Source organism: Falco cherrug, chromosome 6 (assembly GCF_023634085.1).
Source record: "Falco cherrug isolate bFalChe1 chromosome 6, bFalChe1.pri, whole genome shotgun sequence".
In the NCBI taxonomy this organism is placed as follows: domain Eukaryota; kingdom Metazoa; phylum Chordata; class Aves; order Falconiformes; family Falconidae; genus Falco; species Falco cherrug.
Window position 1 is genome coordinate 9,661,991 of NC_073702.1, and position 22,973 is coordinate 9,684,963.

At 36.4% G+C, this 22,973-nt stretch overlaps 1 protein-coding gene across 1 annotated transcript in view; it reads right to left on the reverse strand.

The window, feature by feature from the left end:
• MEI4 (meiotic double-stranded break formation protein 4) overlaps positions 1-22,973 on the reverse strand; it is an 82,756-nt gene that overhangs the window by 40,912 nt on the left and 18,871 nt on the right. Inside the window, exons 3-4 of the mRNA XM_055714989.1 lie at positions 18,186-18,745; positions 5,474-5,605 (exon numbers count right to left, since the gene is read on the reverse strand). Coding sequence (XP_055570964.1) covers positions 5,474-5,605; positions 18,186-18,745 — 692 coding nt within the window. The remainder of the gene's footprint in view (positions 1-5,473; positions 5,606-18,185; positions 18,746-22,973) is intronic.

Sequence of the window (22,973 nt, forward strand, 5' to 3'; positions counted from 1 at the left end):
AAGTCAGCAGTAGAAACTACAAAAACCCAAATATGCCGGATAGCCATTTTAGTACTTTGAACAACAATGGACTGTTGTGCATTTATCTTACCTAGTTGCATAATATTTTCAGCTATTTTTTTCTAATTAATGATTTTATCCATTTCCTACCACATTTGGGAAAAATACTGTAGCTTTTTTTCTTTCTAATGCATGAAAAAGCTCTATTACAACATATTCAAACTTATGGCTGAGGAGATTAGACATACTGCATAAATGAAGTAGACTTCTTGGAAAGCAGCTTATCTGAAGAATTCTCTACATCACATTGGACACACTTGCATTTGGAATAAAGTATGTTGTGGCTGCCATACCTGCCCAGAGCATCCACTGGATACAGAATGGCTGCATGGAGGAAGACTCATGAAGACAAGCCTTGACATCAATAGCTCAGTTCTTAGCACTTTAAATCTTTCTGTTATCTATCTGAACACAGCTCCAGGCAAACTCCGTTTTCCCTGATGGACTGATTACCAGCTAAGCTAGTCCATCTTGAAATTTGCAATGTCTCTAACTTGCAGGCCTGCTAGAAAAAAAACAGCTCTCCAGCCCCAGGAATATTTCAGCCCTTCATTTGCTTCCACATAGAAGTGTTGCCATGTAGTTTGACATTTCAGTGACATGACTGTTCGCTACACAGTGCTGAATGGCAACAAAAATCTCAGAAAATGGTCAAAATCATACCACATCCATGCTCCTCCTTGATCTTCTTCTTCCTAATTACATTGCCTGCATAGACTGTTAGTTTAACAGAGCTGCCTGTTTAAAGGCATATGCGTCAGACACACCATAGCTGAAAGCATGTCACAAGAAGCTCCAACACACGTATCCTGCATCCTAGTTCACCACCAAACTCTTCCAGTAACGTGTACGCTTAAATTTGAATACCTGGGAATTAAGTTAACTTATTAATTATCTTAACAAATATAACTTATTACAAACATCTAATAAGGTTACTTACATAAGTCTGTCTGTGTTCAGACAGAAGTAAGCTTTGCACAACTGTTACAACCGTTCTGTAGGATCAGGCCTTTCCTGGCTTAACAGCTCTCGTCCAGATCATCCAAAAGAGATCTTCAGAGAGATATGATAGAACTTTCCTCCCTTAACTTTAGATGTCTACAACATAAATATTTACATTTCAACTGATCAACCTAAGTTTCCTTCCTCATAGTCAGAAGAGAGAAGCAAACAACGGCCAATTACTATAATTATGTACATTCAAAATAGGCTAGAAAAGAAATGCCTCTTTTCCTCCCTTGGCTATAAAGAAAAATTAAAATAAGCAAATCTGATGGAAACACCACAGAAATCTGAAGTGAGACAAATCCCACCATATGTCTAACTCCTTTGGCTTGTTTGAATCAAAGCTATTCTGTTGTAATGAGCCCAAATCTCCAGAACCTATGTAACATTCAACAGAGCCTCGTGTGACTGTCTTCACATTGGCGAATTTTTTAGTTAACCTTAGCTGCTTGGTGGACTTCTATGAGAAGCAGACAGCAGTGTCTACTATATACATCTAAATTAAATAGGATGAATCCCACCTTATCCTGTGTCTAAGTCTAACTGCACCATTCATTTCAGGAGAAGAGTTAGGACACACATGTGGATTTGGACTTAATGCTTACATATAACATTAAGAATTACATATAACTTGGCGTTTTGATTTAAAAAAAAACCCACCAATTATCCAGTGTACAGCTTTTGTCACAGAAATGTTTTAAAGTTTTAAAAACGGAAAAATAGTGTGCAGAAAATAGTGTGTTATAAAAATACAATGCTAGACAAGCTATGTATCAGCAATTACTGAATAATAGTGCTTTCCAAAACTTCGCGGTCTGTCTTCCCTCTTCTTTTTTCAAATCTATTTTCTGGTTTTTAATCTTTCAGAGTTCTTGGAATTAACACCTGGGGGTTAGAAATGGGCACTGAACCAATATGCGCTTTCCATTTCTGGTCATCTGTCTTTGAAACAATTATCATAAAGGAAGATCTGCTATCATGGTAAGGGGCTCAATATTTGAAAAATAATCCAACAACCCCAGTACCATTCTGAAATCTTAGTATTTAAAATTGTATCTCCTTTGCAATAGGAATCCGATTGGGGATCAGAAGATTTCTACTCCATAGTAAGATAAGTTTCAGTTACTGTATTCTTATAAAATGTATTTATGAAGCATGAAAGGTTCCTCATAAAAATTAAAAGTACACATCCAACATCAGTAAAAATTAAGGGATCCAACTGAGTTTACATTATTATACTTTTCCCTGGAAGTCAGTGTCCTGGTGTCAGCAACGCGCTGAAGTATGAGCTTCACCTTAAGCACATGATGAAGTACTTAAATGAATTAAAGCAAACTAATAACGTGCTTGAGAGTTTACTACCATAAAATTAATCTTAACTGGGTGAAAAAATCAGGATAACTATACTATTTTACAGGCACCTTAGTTACTTTTATTTTCTGTATTAACATGTGGGAATATTAGTCCAAAATATTGAAAAAAATCTATTATTCATATATTTCACAATAATTTATCATATTCCAATAGTAAAGGTATTTAGCCAACTGGGGAACGATATCAAAATATGCAAAGTAATCTGTACTTTTCTGGTGTAGTTCATGAGATACACTCTCCTACAATCAACCTATTTTCTTAATTTGTAAAGCTAGGGGCATATATAGCTCTTCAAACCTGTGGGTCTTAAAGAGATAAGCTTGTTTCAAGAGGACACAGATACAAACTCACTAAAATAAGTCAGAATTTTAAAGTAAAAAAAGTTCAATATTTATCAAAGGACATATCCACAATATGTAACCTTACCTGAGCATACTTCCTGTTGAAGAAAAGACTGAATATAAAATTGCATAATCTAGAATGAAAACATTTTATAAACTATCTGTAGCTTAGCTCAAGTCTTAATGAGGAAATTAAAAATGTTGGGATATCTAGATAATTAATTTAGAAAAATTCAACACAGTTTTGTTTTCAGTCAAGTCAATGTGGGAAAACACCTTCAATGTAAAAAAAAATATTATACAAAAATAAAACATAGAAATTTGCTTGGATGAATAAGCTAAATTTTCAATTTCTATTTTTCACCAAATGCTCAAAAGTTAATTGCAAGCTAACCTGAATACATGCCTAGATGATCTTTATTTCTCCTATCTGCCCACAACAAGAAACAAACAACAAAACAGAATGAAAATAGGTATTTGCACACCTCTCATCATAACTACATTCCAGAGTCCCTAATTTGATTGTCTTAGGCAGAAGGCATGAAACACTTTATAATTAACAGCAGTTTTGCTTAAGTAACAAAACACAATTAGGATACTTGTCAGCTAATGAAGTTTGATTATATAAAGTATTATCGTTCTGCAAATTCTAATTTAAGTATTTATGAAGAATTATTTTTAAAGCTGTCATTTGGTATATTTCAAACTGATATTGTATTGTTTAGTGTCCTGTTGCAATAAGGTTTTTGATAAGCAGTATTTCCAGAAATAATTATCACATACAGAATGTATAAGGGTTTGTGAATGAACGCAAGACACCTATTTGGACCAAATGGAAGAATGCACAAACTTTAAAAACACTGACTTCACAGCAAGCTAAGCAAAACAGAAATTCAGTTACTTTTCCCACATGAACTACAGCTTTTCAAAATCTTATAGTTCTACAAAGTGTCAGCTACACGATAGACCCACAGATCCTGCAGCTTCAAATTCAGCCACTTGAACTGTCCGCTATAACCAGAAAAAGTCCAACACTGTCTTGGGTGGTGAACCTTTCAGGACTACTTTGTTACTGTAAAATTAATCACTGGAGTATCCTCCTAAGTGTCTGAAGCTCATTTATTCTTCTGGTGGTCACTTAAATGCAAAGTGTTTTAAAAGGACTCAGAAGAAAGCCCCATAAGCTTTAGTAAGATTGTATCAAAGTCTTATTCCAGACCACAGTTTGTGGTTGGTTGCTCAAGATGCATTAATCTTCCAACAAACGCTTATAAGGTTGGATGAGGAAGATATAAATTAATAAATAACTGTATCAGTTACAAAAAAGAAAAAGGGAAGATCTACTACATCTCAGTAGCAGAAGGCACGTGGATAACTTAGCTGGAGAAAGCAGAAACAGAGCAGGGAACTCTTGTTCCATAAAGATAGGTCTAAATTATTGAATATAAGAGAATTAAATTATTTCTCTGAGTGAAGAAAAGGGGCTGTTTCAAAAAAAAAAAAAAAGGTGAAAGGGAACCTTATTAAGTGTCTCTTGGTAGTAGAAAATCTGAAAATCAGTACTGTGGACTGATAATGGCTAAGATTTGCAGTAAGCACAAATGCAAGGTGATTAAAATGAGTTGGAGGGCTGCAGGGAGCAAAGACTTAACCTGAAAAGGGATTTGGTCCTGAAGCTGAAAAGCTCAAGTAACAAATGCATTTTACTGTCCCAAATGTCAGTCCATATATACCAAGTATGAAGAAACAGAATAGATGTACAAGATCGAAAACATCTCTCTTTTTTTTTTTTTTCTTTTCAATAAATGAGTACAAATTTCTGTCCCCCCAGAAATTGTGTCCCACTCAGGGGCCTTCCCTTCAGTGCTAGGTACAAATTTCTTCAATTGCTCAAGGAAGTATAATTGAAGGTTTCAATTTCTTTAAGGGGCGGGGGAAATCAAGTAGAGTGATAGCTCCCAGAGGAAAAAAAAGAAGAAAAACTGCTGTACCATCAACTAGGTGTATCAAGCCAAGCTAGTGAGACTGCCATTTAAGCAATTTATTATACTATCCATGGTATAAGAATTGTTCAGGGATTAAATTACTAACTTCTCTATATTTATATATGAATCAAATCCTCTACTATCTTTCTATAAATAAACTATACTGCCAGTATTAAATTATTTGCCATTAGAAAAAAATCAAAATCAATTCTGTATTTAAAGAGATTCTTTTATGGTTAAAAATCACAGGATACTAATTTAGTTCCATTTTCTCAACTGCAAGTTATACAGCTTTGTAATCACACTTATTATGACCGTAAAATCAAATACATGATTCTTTCCAACATACAGTAAAGCCAAAGAGGAGTTCAAACTAGAAATTTTTAGAAATAAATTTTATGCACTGAATACAAAAGCAATACTTAAAATAATTACAGTATGGCAAGGTTAAGTAGTCCTGCAGTAACTCGGCAAAGTGCAATACTCAATGTAAGCTTTTCATCAGTGTTGAGCACTGTAGAGTTCTGCGTTGCCACTGGCAAAAACTCTGCTGAAAGGAGGCATGACTAATTCTGTTAAACAGATGAGATTTAATAATGCTAAAAATAAGCAATAAGATCCATTTACTACCTTTTATGAAACAGATACAAACAAAACACTCCCCAGCACCACTCTTCGGCCCTTCTCCAAAAGAGAAGATGACAGTACCTGGTGAGCTTGCAACAGCTGCTCAGCAAACTGATGTACTTCTGCTAGTAGAAGGGATATTAAAGCACTTCTTAGTATGTTGTTCCTTCCTAGCAAAACCAGTGTGTGTGATACAGCATGCAGTGCCTGAAACTAAAGAGAAATAACAGTAAATTCAATCTCTCAAAATAAGTCTCCATCTTTTTTACTCCAAACAATTACCTTAAATAGAAACGGGATAGACATATTAAAATCTTCAAGAAAAAAGTAAAATTCTAAATTCTGGAGTTTAAAACTCTTTTAATTACATACATTACAGATCTATGAGAAACCCATGTCCATTACCTAGGAACATTCCTTTCTCAAAAGATTAACACTACAGGAAACTGACATGAACAAACTCCTTCAAAAGTGTGAATTCCCCTGGAGGCAGCTTGTCAGTGTTAGCTGTCATCATGCCCACCTGCTGTCACAGAAAGTGGTGACTGCCCTGTACATACAGTAATTGTTTGTCACGGGTAGACAAATGAACAAATAAATTCTTTGAAACACAAACACGAGCAAGCTAAGAGCTATACTGGAGTTTTCTGTCAATAGAGTTATCTGGAATAAACTTGATTAAATGCTAACTGATAGAAGATATGCTATACTTTCAAATTCAAACGATTCACTTCCATATCATTGTTTAACAAGCTGTAACCAAGGAATTTCTCTTGAACCATGGGAGAAGTCATGTAAACTTACATGAGAATTATATTAGTAATTTTTTTCCACAGTCTTTCCTATTAAAAAAAACCCACCTGTTTTCTTTGTTCCCTGAAATGGAAATGTATAACTATTATGTAATGAAACATACTCCTCTACAAATTAAAGACATTATTTCATTAAATACTACCTGAAGAAATTTTCATTTCTATATATAAATATATTGAAGTTATTTCAATAGAAAAATACACATTAAATACGACTATAATTTATGATTTTATATAAATTTATGTCTACAACATTAATATTCAGTAACTCTTTGAAAATGAGTATTTTTCACTGACAGAATAATACTCCTGACCCAAATTTGTATATCTAAGAATAACTAAGGTGCCTTAACCACTCAAAACCAGACCACCACAGCCTAAGAACAAACTAGTTTATTCCTCTAGCCAGCTCACATGCATACACACACACACACATACACGTATATGAATAAAAAAAAAATTTACAAGTTTGGACGAATCCTCCTGGAAATCATTTCTGAACACACAAAAAGCAGGAAGGCGATCCAGTAGTGGTCAGCATGGATTTATTTAGGGTAAACCATACCTAACCAATGTGATGGCCTTCTACAGTGAAATGACCATCTGAGTGGATGAGGGGAAAGCAGAGAGTGTCATTTACCTTGACTTTACCATGGTTTTCAACACTGTCTCCTGTAAAATTGTTACTGACAAAATTTTGGGCTTGGTAAACAGACAATGAGGTGGACTGAAAACTTTTGCTGTAAAAACCATTAATTACATAGCTTCCTATTTACAGTTACTGCTTCTCTGCCTGATCAGATGGTCAAACTGCTTTGCCAGTTGATGTAACGCCTATTTACCAGCCTCTTACACTCAGGAGTTTGATCAGGCTGGTTATCATCTGGCCAGTATGAGACAATCTCTTACTCACAGTCATAATAATCAAACTTTAATAAACCTTTGCCGTTCGTCATCTCATTTCAGCACATAATCCCAAAATTAATATAAAAAGAAAACTATAAAAGACAAAAAAAGTCTTATGTTCAGAATCAAACCTGAAGAGATAAAAAGTAAACTCCTCATTTAGAAAGAACTCAAAAATTGTACATATTTAGCTTTGAAAATCTGTGAGATTGAAATAATTCATAAATGTATATACTAAAGAGTCTATGAAGATAAAACACGAATGAAGATGAGATAAAAATAGGTTTCTGAACCTTTAAAATCACAGGAAAGGATAATGCAATGAATGAAACTATATGTGCTTTGAGGGTCTATGAATTAAAATCAGACTTCCATAAAATAGAAATGTACACCCTTCCAAAGAAAATAATGACTCCTCTTCCTAAAAATAATCTAGACATTTACAGTTTTGAAAGATCTTCCACAGTATCTATTAAAACTATGACAGAAACAAAGTTTGCAACACCTGGATAGTGCTTCCTTGACAGCACCCATGTTCCAAAAGGGTACAACTGCTTCAAATCATTACTCAGGTTTTAATCAATGCTAAAAAATAGCACATTTTTCATTGAAGTCCCCATTCATTTTTACTTCTTTTTATAAATTAAGGATAGATACATATTTTATAGTTCTATATTTTCAGAAAGCGACATTGAGTATACTTGCTAATTTGCCCTTGGCAAGCAAGCAAACGAGACAACCCTGAGTAGTTTTTCAATGCTATCTCTTCCAAAGAACACACTAAATGTGTATATTTATACACAAACATAATTATGGTTGTTCTTTTTTAAAGTCTGTTCAATTTGCTTACAAGATTCTTAGATAGCGAAACAATGAATTTTTTTATTAGTATTATTAATGCTAGCAGCTGAGATTTAATCAAAATAGGATCTGTCACAAAATTTCTGAATCCTTCCTGGTTTGGCATGAGTTACCATTTTCTAGCTGGAATTTCATAGGACTAGATAACATGGATTTTCAAATTTAAAGCCTGATCTTTAAATTCCCTCTACTAAGGAAAGTAAATAGGGATTTTTTAATGACGGTACTTAGGTTACTTGAGATATGGGTGTGGATGCCACTGAAAAATCCCATCTGTTAACTGGTTTATTAAAGAGTATGGATTTAATATTGTATTTTGGTGGACCTCAGTATATTTTAAGAAAACAAGGAGACAACGAAGAACTACGGTTAAAATAACACTCACAGACTGTACGCATTAAATGTGTACAGAACAAATTTCTAGCATATAAGCAATAAATCCATAAATTGCACACAGAATTGTTTCAGAGCAATGCTCATGTATTGCTAATTAAACTCTGGAAACATTCAAACTGATAATAGGTCAAATAGTGTGCAGTTTCCCTAAAGATAAAAGCATATGTTCATCTCACAGATCTATCAAGCATTAAAAAAGGAACAGAAATCTTTTAATCCCTTGGGCTACCTTAAGGGTACAGATGAAATAAAATCTATACTCCTCAGGGATTCTCAGGTAAAAGCAGTCAGAAAATTAGATTGCAAAAATCAGACAGTCAGAAACAAGAAAATAATGCAGCCTGGTTCACTGGTTCACTGTTCAGGAGCTGCATCATCTGTCCCTAACCCTCCTCCCACAGCCCAGTTTCTTGCTCTCATCCCATGTTCCTTGGGATGCAGCATAAGACAGAGCAATGCTGTGCCAGTAGCTGGGAAGGATGCGTGGATTGTTGAAATGTTCTATTGCCTCACACATACTAATATGGCCTTTCCTCCATCCAGCCACTGATTTTGAAGCCTATTGGAAGGTATTTTTGACTTTCCACTTCTTTGCAAATGATTTCAAACTGGCTATCCATTTCAAAAGTTACTAGTAGAGGAAAAGACTGACAAGCAAAATAACCAGCACATTCCTGTGACTCTTATTTTCCCAGGAAACTAGGATAAAAATCCTTACTCACAAATTATTTGTTTTGAATTCATTTATCAGAATATGTTAGACTTTTCCTTAATAACAGTTATCCAAAACTTGTGAGATTAACTCCTTCAGGAGTTGCACAATTCACTACACCCTGCAACTATGAAAACTGCACTTTAGTTTCTGTTTCACTAGTTTACAGCTTCATGCCAAGCAACAGCTCTCCTCCCCAAGTGACTGGCATATTTGGGAATACAGGACTAAAGCAAAAAATTATTACAGGCACCCTCAAATCATGAGGTGTTAAAAACAAAACAGTATTTTTGCCTTTGAATTCACATCACCCTTGCCCTTTGCCCATTTAGTCCAACCTGACTTCCAATCAATGTCACTTGAAAAGTTTCAGTTTTATACAGAGAGCATTAATACCCCTGTTCGCTCATGTTGCTTCCTTTGTTAATTTGATGGCTGTCATTTATCTCTCCTCCTGTTTACGCTGCACTATTTCGCCTGTCTTCAAATCTTGGAATTTCATACATAGTATCCCAAATCTTTGCTCTGCAAGCCTCATCTCAAGCCCTTATTCTGCCATTATGCCTTCATAACCTTGTTCATGCTTCTCTCCACTCTTCTAAACCTGATGGTCTCTGCTAGGACCATCAGTTAGCTTCACTGCTGCAGGCTGCCTTTTCAGAACTTTTTGTAGAGCTTTAACTGAAAAACATTCTGACAAACTGTGTGACATACAATAGAGGCAGGTCTGTTTGCAACATGCTTGACTGCATGCACCAAAAGTGTTTACAAAAAACAAGCTAAAATGCAAAAGAGATGAACATTTTTTTAATTTTGGGTTGGTTTCTTTAAGAAAAGACAAAAGCCAAAAAACCAATGAAAATTAAATGAAGATATTGTAGTATCTGGGAAAGAATTATTGTAATATGACACCTGCAAGCCATGCAGAGAATGGAGATGGAGAAAGAAATCACACGCAGTCAGCCTACTAAATATTCTGAAAACCAGAACACTTTGGTGAATGATGCTGTAAAAGCCGGAAATGCTAGCAGTAGATATTATAGTACTTACTGAAAGAAACATGCAACCTGTACTGGCTTAAGTACAGCTTTGTTGAATTTGTTGAGTGAGGAGGGAAGACCTCCAAGGAAGTGTACTACATGAAGTCTTCTCAGTCATATTTGCTAACCATGAAACTTGTATGTCAGAGCGTCAGGGAGTGTGAAGGTGCAATTTTTTTCTGCTAATGGATTGAAAATATCTTTCTTAGGTTTATTTCTTCATGGCTGCCTAAAAGTCACTCCTTCATTCACTGATCAGCGGGGTCCCTCTGGCTCCATATATGCTTTTATCCAACTCAATACCAGCTCCCTAGTGACACATGCAATGATCAGTGAATCTGCTTGCTCCTGTCCACAGGCTAAACCAAGCCAAATCAGCTGCTGCTGCCACAGCAACAAGGAGGAGAGATGAGATACCACAGAAACTGCTGTGAAAGAGATATGCACTTACAGCCACCTTCCTACTCCCCCTGTCCCTTACTGCTTCTCCACACCACTAAGCCCTCTGGCAGAAGCAAATTTCCAGGACTATTTCCTAGGTGTTTACTCTCTCCTTCTCTGCACAAGGGAAGGCTGTTACTGCTGAAGTAAGGAGAACAGACTCAGATCAGATCCAGCACACCAGCAGAGACTGGACTACCCTTAAGTAGTACATCCTCTGATTGACTGACATATGCAAACCTTTCACCTCCTTTTCTTGTGAAGTATAAACACTAAGCACAAAGCACAACTTGCTGCTGCTTCTCCACCTGTTTTCCTATGCAATTACAAAACATTAAAGCATTAAAGAACATATTTTTCTGTTTCATTAATATTTTTCTAGTATAAGTTCCATAACTAATGCTTTATTGAACACCAGATAGATAAAAGCTACCAAATCTCCCATCCGCAAATATGGTTTATTTTACAAAGAATGATCTTATGTTGCTCTGCCATGATTTACCTCTGGTAAAGTCATGATGAACTTCATATAATTTATCTCTAAATCTTTCATTTTTCCTTTCTTTATACATTGTTATAAAGCTTTGTACATTAGTGAGATAAACTGCTACTAAGGTAACTTCCTCTTAACCTTCACTTTCAAACATAGAGCATGCTATATTAGAAATTCCATGGTTACAATAATATAATCTCTAAGTCTTTGATTCTAAACTTATTTCACTTTTTTCTTTCAGTTTCATAGGGTAAAGACTTGTCTTTCCCTTTTTGAGCACCTTTCATTCAAACAGTGACATCTAATTGATGGGACAAAATACATATAACAGACCCCGTTGTGAGTTTCAGTGTTTTTTTAAAAAAACAACAACAATAGGCAAACCCACCAACCAAAAACCCCCAATCCAAAGCTAAAACACAACCTGGATGCCCTTAGAGGAATTCAGGGCTGCAAATCACTGTCATGTTTAAGTTACCTCTAATGGTAATATCCATTTCCATACACTAAAACCCAATACTTTGCTCGTGTCACCTCACCCCAATCACCTTTACAGAAAAGGCAACACTTTCATGAGGGCATGCAAACACCCAAGTCATCAGTTCATTTGAAGACTAAGCACAAGAAACTAACGTATAAAGAAATTCATCTAACTACTGAAGACACTTGGGATCCTGCTGGCATCAGAGTTTTCACCAGTAACTCTACTTTAAAGAATGCTACCATGGCAGAGATCAAGAATGTCTGCATCTTCTTGAGATTCATGAATTAGGCATTTAAATACCTAATTCACCCAAGAGGCTGGATCCAGTAAATTTTGCCAACAGGAAGACAGTATCAATCCAAGTCAAACAAACAGCATTCACAACAGCTGCCACTGAAGACAACTCAGATATTACTGCTGCCCTTTTTAATACCTACTGTAAATATTCCATTGATTATGAAGAAGCAGCTCTAGATAGAAAGTCTCCCCTGCTGGAGAGATTAAAATTTATATTACTCTTGATTTCTCCTTCTCAAATAGTCCTCATCAGAAGCCCAGAGGAGTGAAGAAATGCCTATCTGCCTGCTGATGCTGAGTTGCAATCCATGTTAATGGATGCAGAAGACACTAAGCAACAAGTGTGAGCTCACTCAGAGCAGAAGAGTTATGGATTCAAATTTTTAATCTGAAGACTGCTTAGAAAAAGTCACTGGATAAATTACAGAAAACAGGTATTCTTTAGCTTTTAAGTTTTTAAATTAAAGAATAAGCTGGTCATCCTTAAAGAAATTCAGCAATGTAAATCAATGTCTTATGTAAGGCTTTAAGACTTACAGTACCTGTAAATGAAAATGGATTTCAATTATTTCCCAGTCCTTCACTCTTCTTCCCTCTACCCACAATGTATGAGCTACTTGGAATGCCACTTAAAGGTGCCATATAACTGGAATACATACTTGGGAAGAACAGAGGTACCTTGTTTGGGGTTGTAGAGATTTCACTGCAGCAGCTGAGCACTAAAAAGTTAGGCAAGGAATACTCAGCTGTCTTTGCAACCAGCTGTAGCTAACTGGCTCTACAGAGCTTACTTATCGTTGCTATCCTACCACCGTAACACAAACACATCCTATTTAGGCAAACTAGAGGATGTAGGAGATAATTTTCCCCCAAGGACAAAAAAATAAATAAAAAATATATATTAAAAAGCACCATTCAGTTAAAAGCAACAAACTGAACTCTTCCATGAAGTAAAAGACAATCCTTCCAGCAGGAATGGCCCTAGACCTAGACCCACCTGGAAGTGACCAGAATGGTATTAAAACGCTGGGATAAGTATGGTATTAAAATGCTGGGATAAGTAACAATGTGATAGAACGAAGGTGGTCGCATCATCCTTTTGAATAACCAGCTACTATGGTACCCAGACACCAAAGAAGCAGAACAATTCTAGGTCCTCTGGTTCAATAACAGATCTGGAACAACAGAAAACAAGGCCTAGATAGAACTAAAACGTTTTTACACAGGCATAAGTGAAGGACTGAGAGATGGGCTCTGATGTTGCTGCTTCACATGGTCTCAGCTGCAAATATCACAGAGATGCCAAAGCAGCAAAACAACATCACTAATGCAGTGCTACAGAAAGTCAAGAGACCTTTGACAGAAGGCATTCACTGGAGATAGACTGGGGGCAGAGGAACAGCTTTTGATATATATTTCCTACCATATTCATCAAAAACGAGAACTTCCTATATTCTTGCATTAAGGGCCCCCATATATTTAATTTGTAAATCAAGAGAAGAGCAACGGCCTATTCCATCCATTTTTTTTCTCCTCCTAGTGGAAAAAATCTGTAATACCTGGAATACTAGTTAATTGGATAAAAACAGGCAATGACAGTATTTCATCTTAGGAAAAGAAAAGGCCCTGACAACAGCAATACAGGCAGGTTGAAAACCATGAATAAAACTTTTTTGCCATAATGGTAAAAAAAATATCCCACTAACAATCCTGTAACTCTTCAATAATTGTCATTTTAGTGCATGATGTATATCAGCTGAGGAGGGAAGGTGGACAAAAGTCTGAAGCAGACAAAATTTTCTTTCATTCATTCCTGTCTAGTTACTCCTATGATACACTTTACAGAAGTAAATGAGAGTCACTCAGTTTGGTGATCGCTTTAGACTGTAATGTTCTACAGGACAATGGATTTTGATTACCATTTGAATTAAACAGCTCTCTAGATAGGACAACAGATTGCTGAGAAAATTTAATTCAACAATCAGAAGATTCAAACATTGACTCTTACTAGACCATAAAACCCTGGTAACACATTTTAACATTCATACTAACAAACTGCTCTTCCACTACATAAGCAAAATTCTTTGGCCAATGAAAATGTACCATGTCTCAGGAGCCATGATATTGCCCTTGGGACTCAATTAATTTAGGAAAACTGAAGCCCACCACTGGAGACATGAATAACTATTTTTAAATCTCATTTGTGCCTGAGCAGAAAAGATTCTTGTAAACTGATGAGTTAAGTGCTGTTCTGGCAGTTGCTGACAAAAGATACTGCAAAATATACACAGCCAGGGGAATCTATTGTTGCTCACAACTAGTTAGAGCATGTATTAAATACATACTGTTGCATGTATTAAAACCATCAGAGTAAATTTATGATTACTCTCTTCAAGGCAATTTCAGTCATTAATGAATCATACAAATTGTATTCTAGATAAGAAAAGATTCAAAACCGTGGTTCTGATTGATGTGTACTTTTTTCAACTGCACAAGCACACTTCCATACATTTCATTATGTAACTGCCAATGGGATTAAAACACTTCTATCTTTCTGCTTTTCACTACCCTACATTTCAACTTGTTATTTTCATGAAAAATTGTGAAACCTTTCTCAGGCAAACATCCAGTAAAGGCATTAAACCACTACCCAGAATTCTTGCATTTGCTTTTCTGCTAAACACACCAATATATGAGCATCTGCAAAATTCTACATAAAAACTTTTAGATGGAAGATAAGAGAGAGAAAAATGAGAATAGGCAGTAAGTCCTGAACAGGATAAGAAAAGTTCCTAGAGAATATGTTCATGTCTCAGTATCAATTCAGATACAGCTAATGCAAAATAACTTCAAATCAAATACTCTTAAAGGTAGGGTAGCCAATTTCCAAAGGGGACAAGGGTCAAAAAAAAGGAAGGAAATAGCACAAAATTTTTATAATTTTTTTTTTGCTTTGTTTGAATGGAGCGGGTAATTCATGACTCCTGACAGAAGTCAGTTTTAAACTGTATGCTTTAAACATAACATGAGAAGAACCAAGCCACTACAGTTCAATGAAACACATCCCATTTCCTTCTGGGTCTTTTTTGAAAGAGACTGTCATCAGGTGAGGCAGATGGATGAGGTATTTGCTGAACAGCAACAAGGCACCAGAAAGCAGCCTCTTCTGAGAGCCTTAGACCGCTCAACTTTACTCCAGAACCTTGAAGGCAATGTACCATTGTCTTCTATTTTAGTGTTTTAACTCCTTAAAACAAGATGCCCAAGAAACAGACACAGATCTTTGCACAGAACCCAGGGTGAAGGCCACAATCTTCTGGCACATCATTGACGAATTAGACATACTGCAATGAGCTGTGCAAAACCTTCACCCGAAACATAAAACACACATGCTATTCTGAACAATACTGGGAGCTGGGAATCCCCAGTGCCTCTTGACTGTTACATTTTTCTGATACAGGATAAATGAACCCTTGTTCCAACACACTCTGGACAACAGAAACAAACCTCAACAGAACAGGCACGTCTCCATGCCAGTGAGTAAGTGAATCATCTAGGAGCAGGACAGATGCACGTTCATTATGTCCCTGTGGATGTGGATGGAGATAGCTGTTGTCAAATCCCAAATGGGTAGATTAAGGGGAAAAAAATGGTCCTGTGCTTCCTTTCTAAAGAAGAGACAAAGTTTCTACTCCACTGGAGTTGTAATTGCATACCATAGCTCGTACAGAAGTTTTCTATGGGAAATGTTTTCCCACATTTTGTGAGGTAGCAGAGAACCGTCCATTTGAAAAATAGGGCCAGTTGCTCCACAAACTGAATACACAAATGCTCACTGAGTTTTCTCATTATATGCTTCTGTCTGCTTGAAAGCAGGATTTGCAAAGAACCTGCATAAATAGGACAGTGGTTCTGCTGACAGTGGAGTGACTCAACGTGAATGAACAATTTGCACGTTGAAAGGCAGTGCACCAACAGCAACACCCCCATACAAACCTCCAAGAGTCTCAGTGCTGAGGGCTCAAAAACTGGTAACAAAGTGCTTGCTCCATGATAGCAGTTACTATCAAAGATTTTGCAGCACAAGAGCAACAACTCATCTGTACTGGCATTAGACACAGGATCTTCACAAGCTTTTCTGTGGCGGCCATACAGGGATGCATGACCATGCCAGTAGAAGGTGCAGAAGTAGGCCTTTGATCAGATGATTTATCTTCAGAGCATTCATGCTTCACCCTTAGCAGCCATGACTTGAGGATCCTTCTAGATACTTCCAGAAGTCTGACAGCTGTGCAGACTTCTGAGCTGTTCTCCAAATATGGAAGGACAGGAGAAGAATTAAAAAAGGAAATTCAAGAGGCTACTTTTATTTGTAGTTCTTCAATTTAAAAGTTTTTACATTTTAAGTAATATTTCCTTTTATTTTACCTCTCATATCTTAAATGATAGTTATTTTTTCCCCCTTTCAATACTAATGTCAATTTGGAGTTTCAGGCCAAACATTCTATCCAAAATGCACAGCTTCAGGCAACAGAATCCAGGCAGAAAAGCTCTGAGAAGTGCCTGCTGGTTCTTACAGCTTCCAGGGCTTCATAATTATAAACATCTGAAACAATAGGACTCAACAGTTACAGCAAGAAATTCTGTTGCTGTTTTTCTTCCTTTAAGTCTAACATAGAGATAATTACCTCTTTTCCAGTTCTCAAAGGATTTTTAAGTTATTTAATTTGCTCTGCAAAATGCTGGAATTGGTTTTGAAGATGAGGCATTAAGTGTAATCCACAGCCATTTCTCTCTTTGTTCACTTTTTGAAGGTGTTTCTCTCAGCACTTTGTCCTCCTGGACAGCTCCTGACAGTTTTATAGTGAGGACGGCAAAAGGAAAAGTTGTGTCAAATTATACAGCCGCATTGGTGGCTGTCTGTACATGTGCTTTTTGATGGTTAGTTAGGTTAGATACAACAACATTCTGAATGTTTTTATACTGGAGGCATTTAAGCATCCTCCTCGAACCAAAATTCATACAGTTTGCCACTCTTTCCACATGACAGCCTTGTAATTAATGGCAATTTTATTTTAAACCTATAACCTTGATATTTCAATCACCACTTGACTAAACAGTGATGATTAAAACTGAAGCATAAAGTGTCCCCGGGAGATATCTGGTATGCAGCACATGAAGAATTCATTACACAATTTCCACTACCAATTATTAATACTATATATTTATTTCCATATTCAATTCAGTTTAAAGAAAACCAAACCTCTAAAAAGGATTTTTCAATAAATCTTTATAAACATTGCAACTACACACATGTTCCCTTTTTCCCCTAGAAATCTGGAAATTACCACGATTATCCCTTAATAATTGGTTTATACAATTTTTAAACTCTTTGAATCTGTTTGATTGAAGTAATGGCTGCTGGTAGGAACGACTGTTAAGGCAATATTTTGGTGGAACAAGATATAAAACATCTTATAAAAAGCCATCTGTTCCAGAGAAGTTATTCAGAGAAAAGATGCTACTTACAAATTATGTGGACATACTCCACCCTTCCTGAATGATTTATAAAAACACTTTGCAGACTGAAACACCCTTGATCTATGAGGATATTACTTCTCATTTAAAAATATGTGACACCTCTCACTTAAGCTTCACCAGATTCTTCCAATCAACAAGTAATCCCTCTGTGGATAACCTCTTGGTTGCTCTCCTTCAATTATCATTATTTTAATTATTTATTAATTTCCCATTCGGGTAGAGGAGGGGTATAGGTGGAAACACTGAACATCATCAACTATGAAGAAATACTTAATGAATGCCTGCTCAAGTTTTCTTTGTTCTGTATCCTGTAATCACACAAAAAAATAAAAGGAGTCACACCTGCATGACTATTCCTGACACCACACAAATGGTATGGATGTTCACATTCTTTCAAAACACTGGCCAGGGACACCTCTAATTAAAAGCTAAGTATCACACCATGGTGACACAACTACAAAGCACCCTGGTATTAAGGACACAAAGCTTTAGTCCTGGAAAAGCTTCAGTGTATGAAGACTTCCTTCTGAATGCTCTCTAACCAAAACAGAGGCATATCTGCCTTTTTAACTGTTTACTGTTAAATACTCAGGAACAGACTAGAAGATTTTGCATGCATAAGCAATAACTTTTTCAAATGCTTTAGAGCATTTATTGTTCATATCACAAAAAGGAACAATCACAAAGACCTCTGAGAAGTACTCCTCAAAATATAGTAAGACAAACTAATATTTAAAAGTGCATAAAACCAGAAGAATATTACAGTACACTGAAATAGGGTGACAAAGATGGAAGATATTTTAAACTTACCCTATTGACACTGCTGTTTCTTAAAATAATCTGAATTAGATTTTTCTTAAATTCTTCCAGCTTCTTGAAACACTTCTTCAAAACATGATTAGATAATTTAGTATCAGTTATTAAACTGATCAAAACACTAACTGCTTCAGTAATAAAATTTGAAACTGGAAGTTTAGGACTGTTATAAAAAACAATCAGTCCATCAAGCAACCGAGACACTGAATCACATACGGTGAAAGAATCATTCTCAAGCTCTTTGAAGTCTGCTTGAAGAATTCTTCCTTCTGACAGCTTTCTTATTTCAAGCAGATGTTGCAAAAACTGCACTGGAGCAGTCAGAGATTCCTCCGTGCTAATACAGCAAAGACCCACGGGGGGAACTCCTTCCAACCAATGTTTAGAAGTGTTGACATTATGCTCAGATTGGTGAAAATCAGAAGCTATACCTAAAGAATCAAATGCATAGTCATTACAGACATCACATCCAGAGTCTTCTAGCTGGCTTGGGTAACTCATAGAGTTTATATATTCCTGATCCAGAAGAGTTTCAGCAGAGGTGTTTGGTTTTCCTGAAACACAAATGTGAAAGTTAATATTTGTCTAATATTTAAAGACATTCTTATGCAAAGCATCATATATCCTTTCTCCTTTTGCTTCCATGGAAAATGTATGTAATACATACATATATTTGCTCCCCAAGAACTTCCCATGACTAGAATTTAGCTGTAGAAAATGACATTTTTAAATTAAAGTAAAAACTTTCAGGAGGTATATTTGTGAACAAGGTGTTTCATGCATGGAAATGAATGTAAATTTCTAGTCCCCCAAACGTTTTCACTACTTTTATTCTCAAGAACTCAGACTGATTTGACAGTGAAGCTCTGCTACTATAATTGTATCTATTAAGCTCATCTTTACTCCTTACACTTTCTTCACAGGTCAGGTAAGGAATCCTAACAGAGTCAAAGTTGAACAGAACATTACACTTAAGCTTTTTATTATTTAACAAAGAATAACATTCAGAATAAAAAACGTCTCCAGCCACCACTTAGCTCACACCATCTTCTTCAATGACACACAAACTACATTATACAAAGTATGCACTGCATTCACAGTATTAGATTATTGTCATACACCATTGTAGAATCTCCTTCATCCTATCTTACAGATTAGATACATTTAAACCAGTGCCTCTGAGCATAAATTCAGTCCTAGGTGACAGACTCCCTCTGTGCTACATGCTACTTATGCCAAAAGATTACAATTAAGCAAGAGACATTAGAGCAGTGAAATGCAAGATCAACACATGTAAACATCTTGGTGCCATGAGGCAAGGCTAGAACCCCATCTGACCAACTCCTGGCTGTGCCCTGCTTACTGGGGCACCGCCACAAACTGCCTCTCCTCTCACTCTTAAGAGATTTGCACATACTGTTCATATTTTCCACAAGGATCCAAAGCAATACCATAGCCCTCTGTGTCTGTATTCTTAAATTAATGTTTTGGAAGTTTTTATAGATGATTTGGCCTGATGGAAATAAATGTTATATTTCACGGCAAGTTGTTTTTTTTTTTTAAAAAAAAGGCCTTTTTAACACAGAAAACATCACTAGGCAGCAATCTACAGTATTCTGTACACTAACAAAACATTACTCAAAAAAGTTTATACAGATGTCATTAAATATAGTTTCAAACTGAATCCTGTTACTTCAGTCTCTGAGAACATACAAGATCATCCAATGAAGGTACTACTACTGACATTAAAACTAGTAACATGTTTGTTATTGTTGAGTTCTGTACCTTTAACATTCAGACATACTCAAAATTGAACAGGACTGGTAACAGCTGACTCAAAATGAAAGGCTAACTGTAGGGAAATCAACCGACATTTCCAGGAGGTACGGAAAGCAGAGCTTTTAAGGCCAGCCTAGGATTTTTTTTATATTAACACTGTACCCAAATGCCCTGCATACCTAAACTTGGAAAGCAAGCAAAGAGGCAAAATGCACTTCCCGTGGTCTGACTAACAAAAAAAGGCATCAATCTTTCATGTCTTCTCTCCCTAGGCTTTTGAGCAAGAAATTCCAAAAGAAAAAATAACCTGAATGCTGGTGTTGGTGCTGTTTAAGGAAGATAAGCCCTTCTAGGGAATCCATCTACTGTGAGTTTCACTATGTGGGTATTTTGTTCCTGTTCTTAAATCCATGGGGCAACATGAGAATTGCTCATGAGGGTCTAATGCCAGGAGTCAAAGAAGCAAAGCAAGAACGAATGCCAGAAAACATGTATGTTTTCCAATCATCTTGTTGAAGGGGAGAATAAAAAAATAAAAAAAATAAAAAAAAGCAGAGCTGGAAGAAAGGAGAAGGAAAGACAAGAAAAAGGGAAGGGAAGGGAAGAATAATACAGAAACATCTGTAGGAGCCAAACTTAACCATCCCCAAATACAAGTAGCATATTCAATGAAACACTCCTACCAGCAGGAGACAATGTTTCATTTATGCTTAGGTTCCTACTCATTGAGACCCCACCTCCTGTCCCATGATGAGCTTCCAGAAAACCCTGTAAGTCTCTACTAGCAGCACATTTCCAGTTCAATGAATAATACAAGATGCTTTAAAAATGTTCACTCAATTGTATGTTCTAGTTATCTGGGGGGAGGTGGAAGTTGTCTTTTTAAAAGAAGAAATAAATGACCCACCAGGAAATACTCATTATTTCCCTCAAAATGTCTAGAAAGTGCTTATCATTTATTTTTTTAAAGAAGGTAAACTAATCACTTTGTACTTACCTACTATTTAAATGAGAAAGCAGTCTTGATGTTCACACCATGTGGTTATCAAGTACAAAAAAAAAAAGAAAGGGAACAGCATTATGCCTGCCTCACACTAACAATAATTTTCAAACAGTAATTTCAAGAACATTTGACTACAAATACACTGGAACAAGAAATAGGAAAATTTAGTGTGCATGATACATTAACCACAAAATTTTACAATGCCTTTATGTAGGTAATGAAATATTTGGTTATAAGCAATTTTAAAGCCTCCTTAAATATGTCACATCAGATTTAGAAAATATTTAAACTCTTAATTCCTATTTAGGACTGTAGCTCCTTACTACATTAAGATACTAAGCTGAAAATCAGAACTGAATGGTCCCCAGACAAAGCAAGATATGGTCACAAGAAGAGCCTTGGAGTGCAAAGGCTGAGAACCGACATCCCCCTACACATACCCACCACTGCAGAAAGCGTCTGGCCTGAAAACCAGCAGTGGTTCAAGGGAGGAGTGATTTGCACACGGTGACAGTATGTGAGCAAAGTTTGTAGGCACTTCCATGAAGCGTAAGAACTCAAATGCACATATAACTGTGGGACCACAGAACACAGAGGCTTTTATCGGCGGAGCAAGATGCCAATCAGTCTTATGATTAGAGTGTGGAGTTCTCAGCTAGTCCTAAGGAAGCAGAGGTCTCACAAACACCAAAGTCCACCCCGTGTCCCAAATGAATTCTGTCACTTCTGAATAGTCACCTTAATACACCAAGACTCAGTTCAGGGACAACAAAGGGAGGAGGAAGAGCCGGTTGCTTCATCAGGACAGGAAAACACGTTTTGCCTCCCAAGTGCCTGCTGCCAGCAGTATGGTCACAAGGATTCCTGGGGCTGTGAAGAGACAGGGGTTCTCTACCCAATGCAGAGTAAGAGAGGCAGCATCTGCAATACCCATGTGGCAGCATCCAGGGGTGGTGGAAGATACTTTCTCAGACACCTGCACTACTGGCTGCCACAGATCGGACAATGTTTGAACGAGGAGGCCCATATGTTCTATGTAGTTCAAACCTGAGGAAGGGGTCCCAGTTCAATGATGAAATTGCTGTGGAATCATAAGATGGCCTTCATGACTTTTGAAAAACTTAATATAGCTGCAGTTACACCATCAACAGGGATTGCAGAACAGAAAATGGGCTTGAAGGTGGCAGATATAAGAAACAAAATGAAGATTTGAATTCTGCAAAGAAAATATTATTTCCATTTCAAGCATTAGGTATTGTTTATATTTTCTCATTTTGTGACCACATGCATGGATTATCACTTGAAAATCAACACCAACGATGACAGACATTTAAAGTTCTCTTAAAACTCAGTTACAATGGATAGGCTCAGTTCCACTTCTAAAAGAAAGACAATTACAAAGGAGACAACATTAGAAACCTCTTCACTAATACTGCATTCTGCTTTCCAAGTAGGTGTTCAGTCAATAAATTCTAAAAGGAAATAAAAACATATGTGAAATAATTCATATTTTTCCTGTTGTGTTCACTTCTCCACTTCTGAATTTTTTAGGACTCAGTTATTCTTCATTTAATCTTCATTGATTAGTTTGTTGCAAGTGCACTTTCCATGAATGATGAATTAAGTTTATTCCTTCTTTAAAAAAACCTCCTTACACACACTAACTGTTTTCTTTACCCTTTCTGCATCAAGCATATCTCTGTTCTACTGTTTTCACTACTAACCAAGCTGGCTGGTTGAGAAAAAACAGCGCTCTCCTCCCTCATGAACTCCTACGTGTTTAGCACACCATTGTTGTCCTGATCTGGAACGAAGCCAAACTTCTCTATATGTCAAAGCACAATGTTCATAAATTTGAACGTTTTGAAATAATGAAAAGAAAATAAAAAGCTTCCAGGATTCTCAAAATGGAGAAATTTTAGAAGCTGCATATCCCACTCTTTGCTTCTGCATTTCCATGTTTTTTTTATAACCAGCTTGGAAGAGAAAGCTCTTCTGTT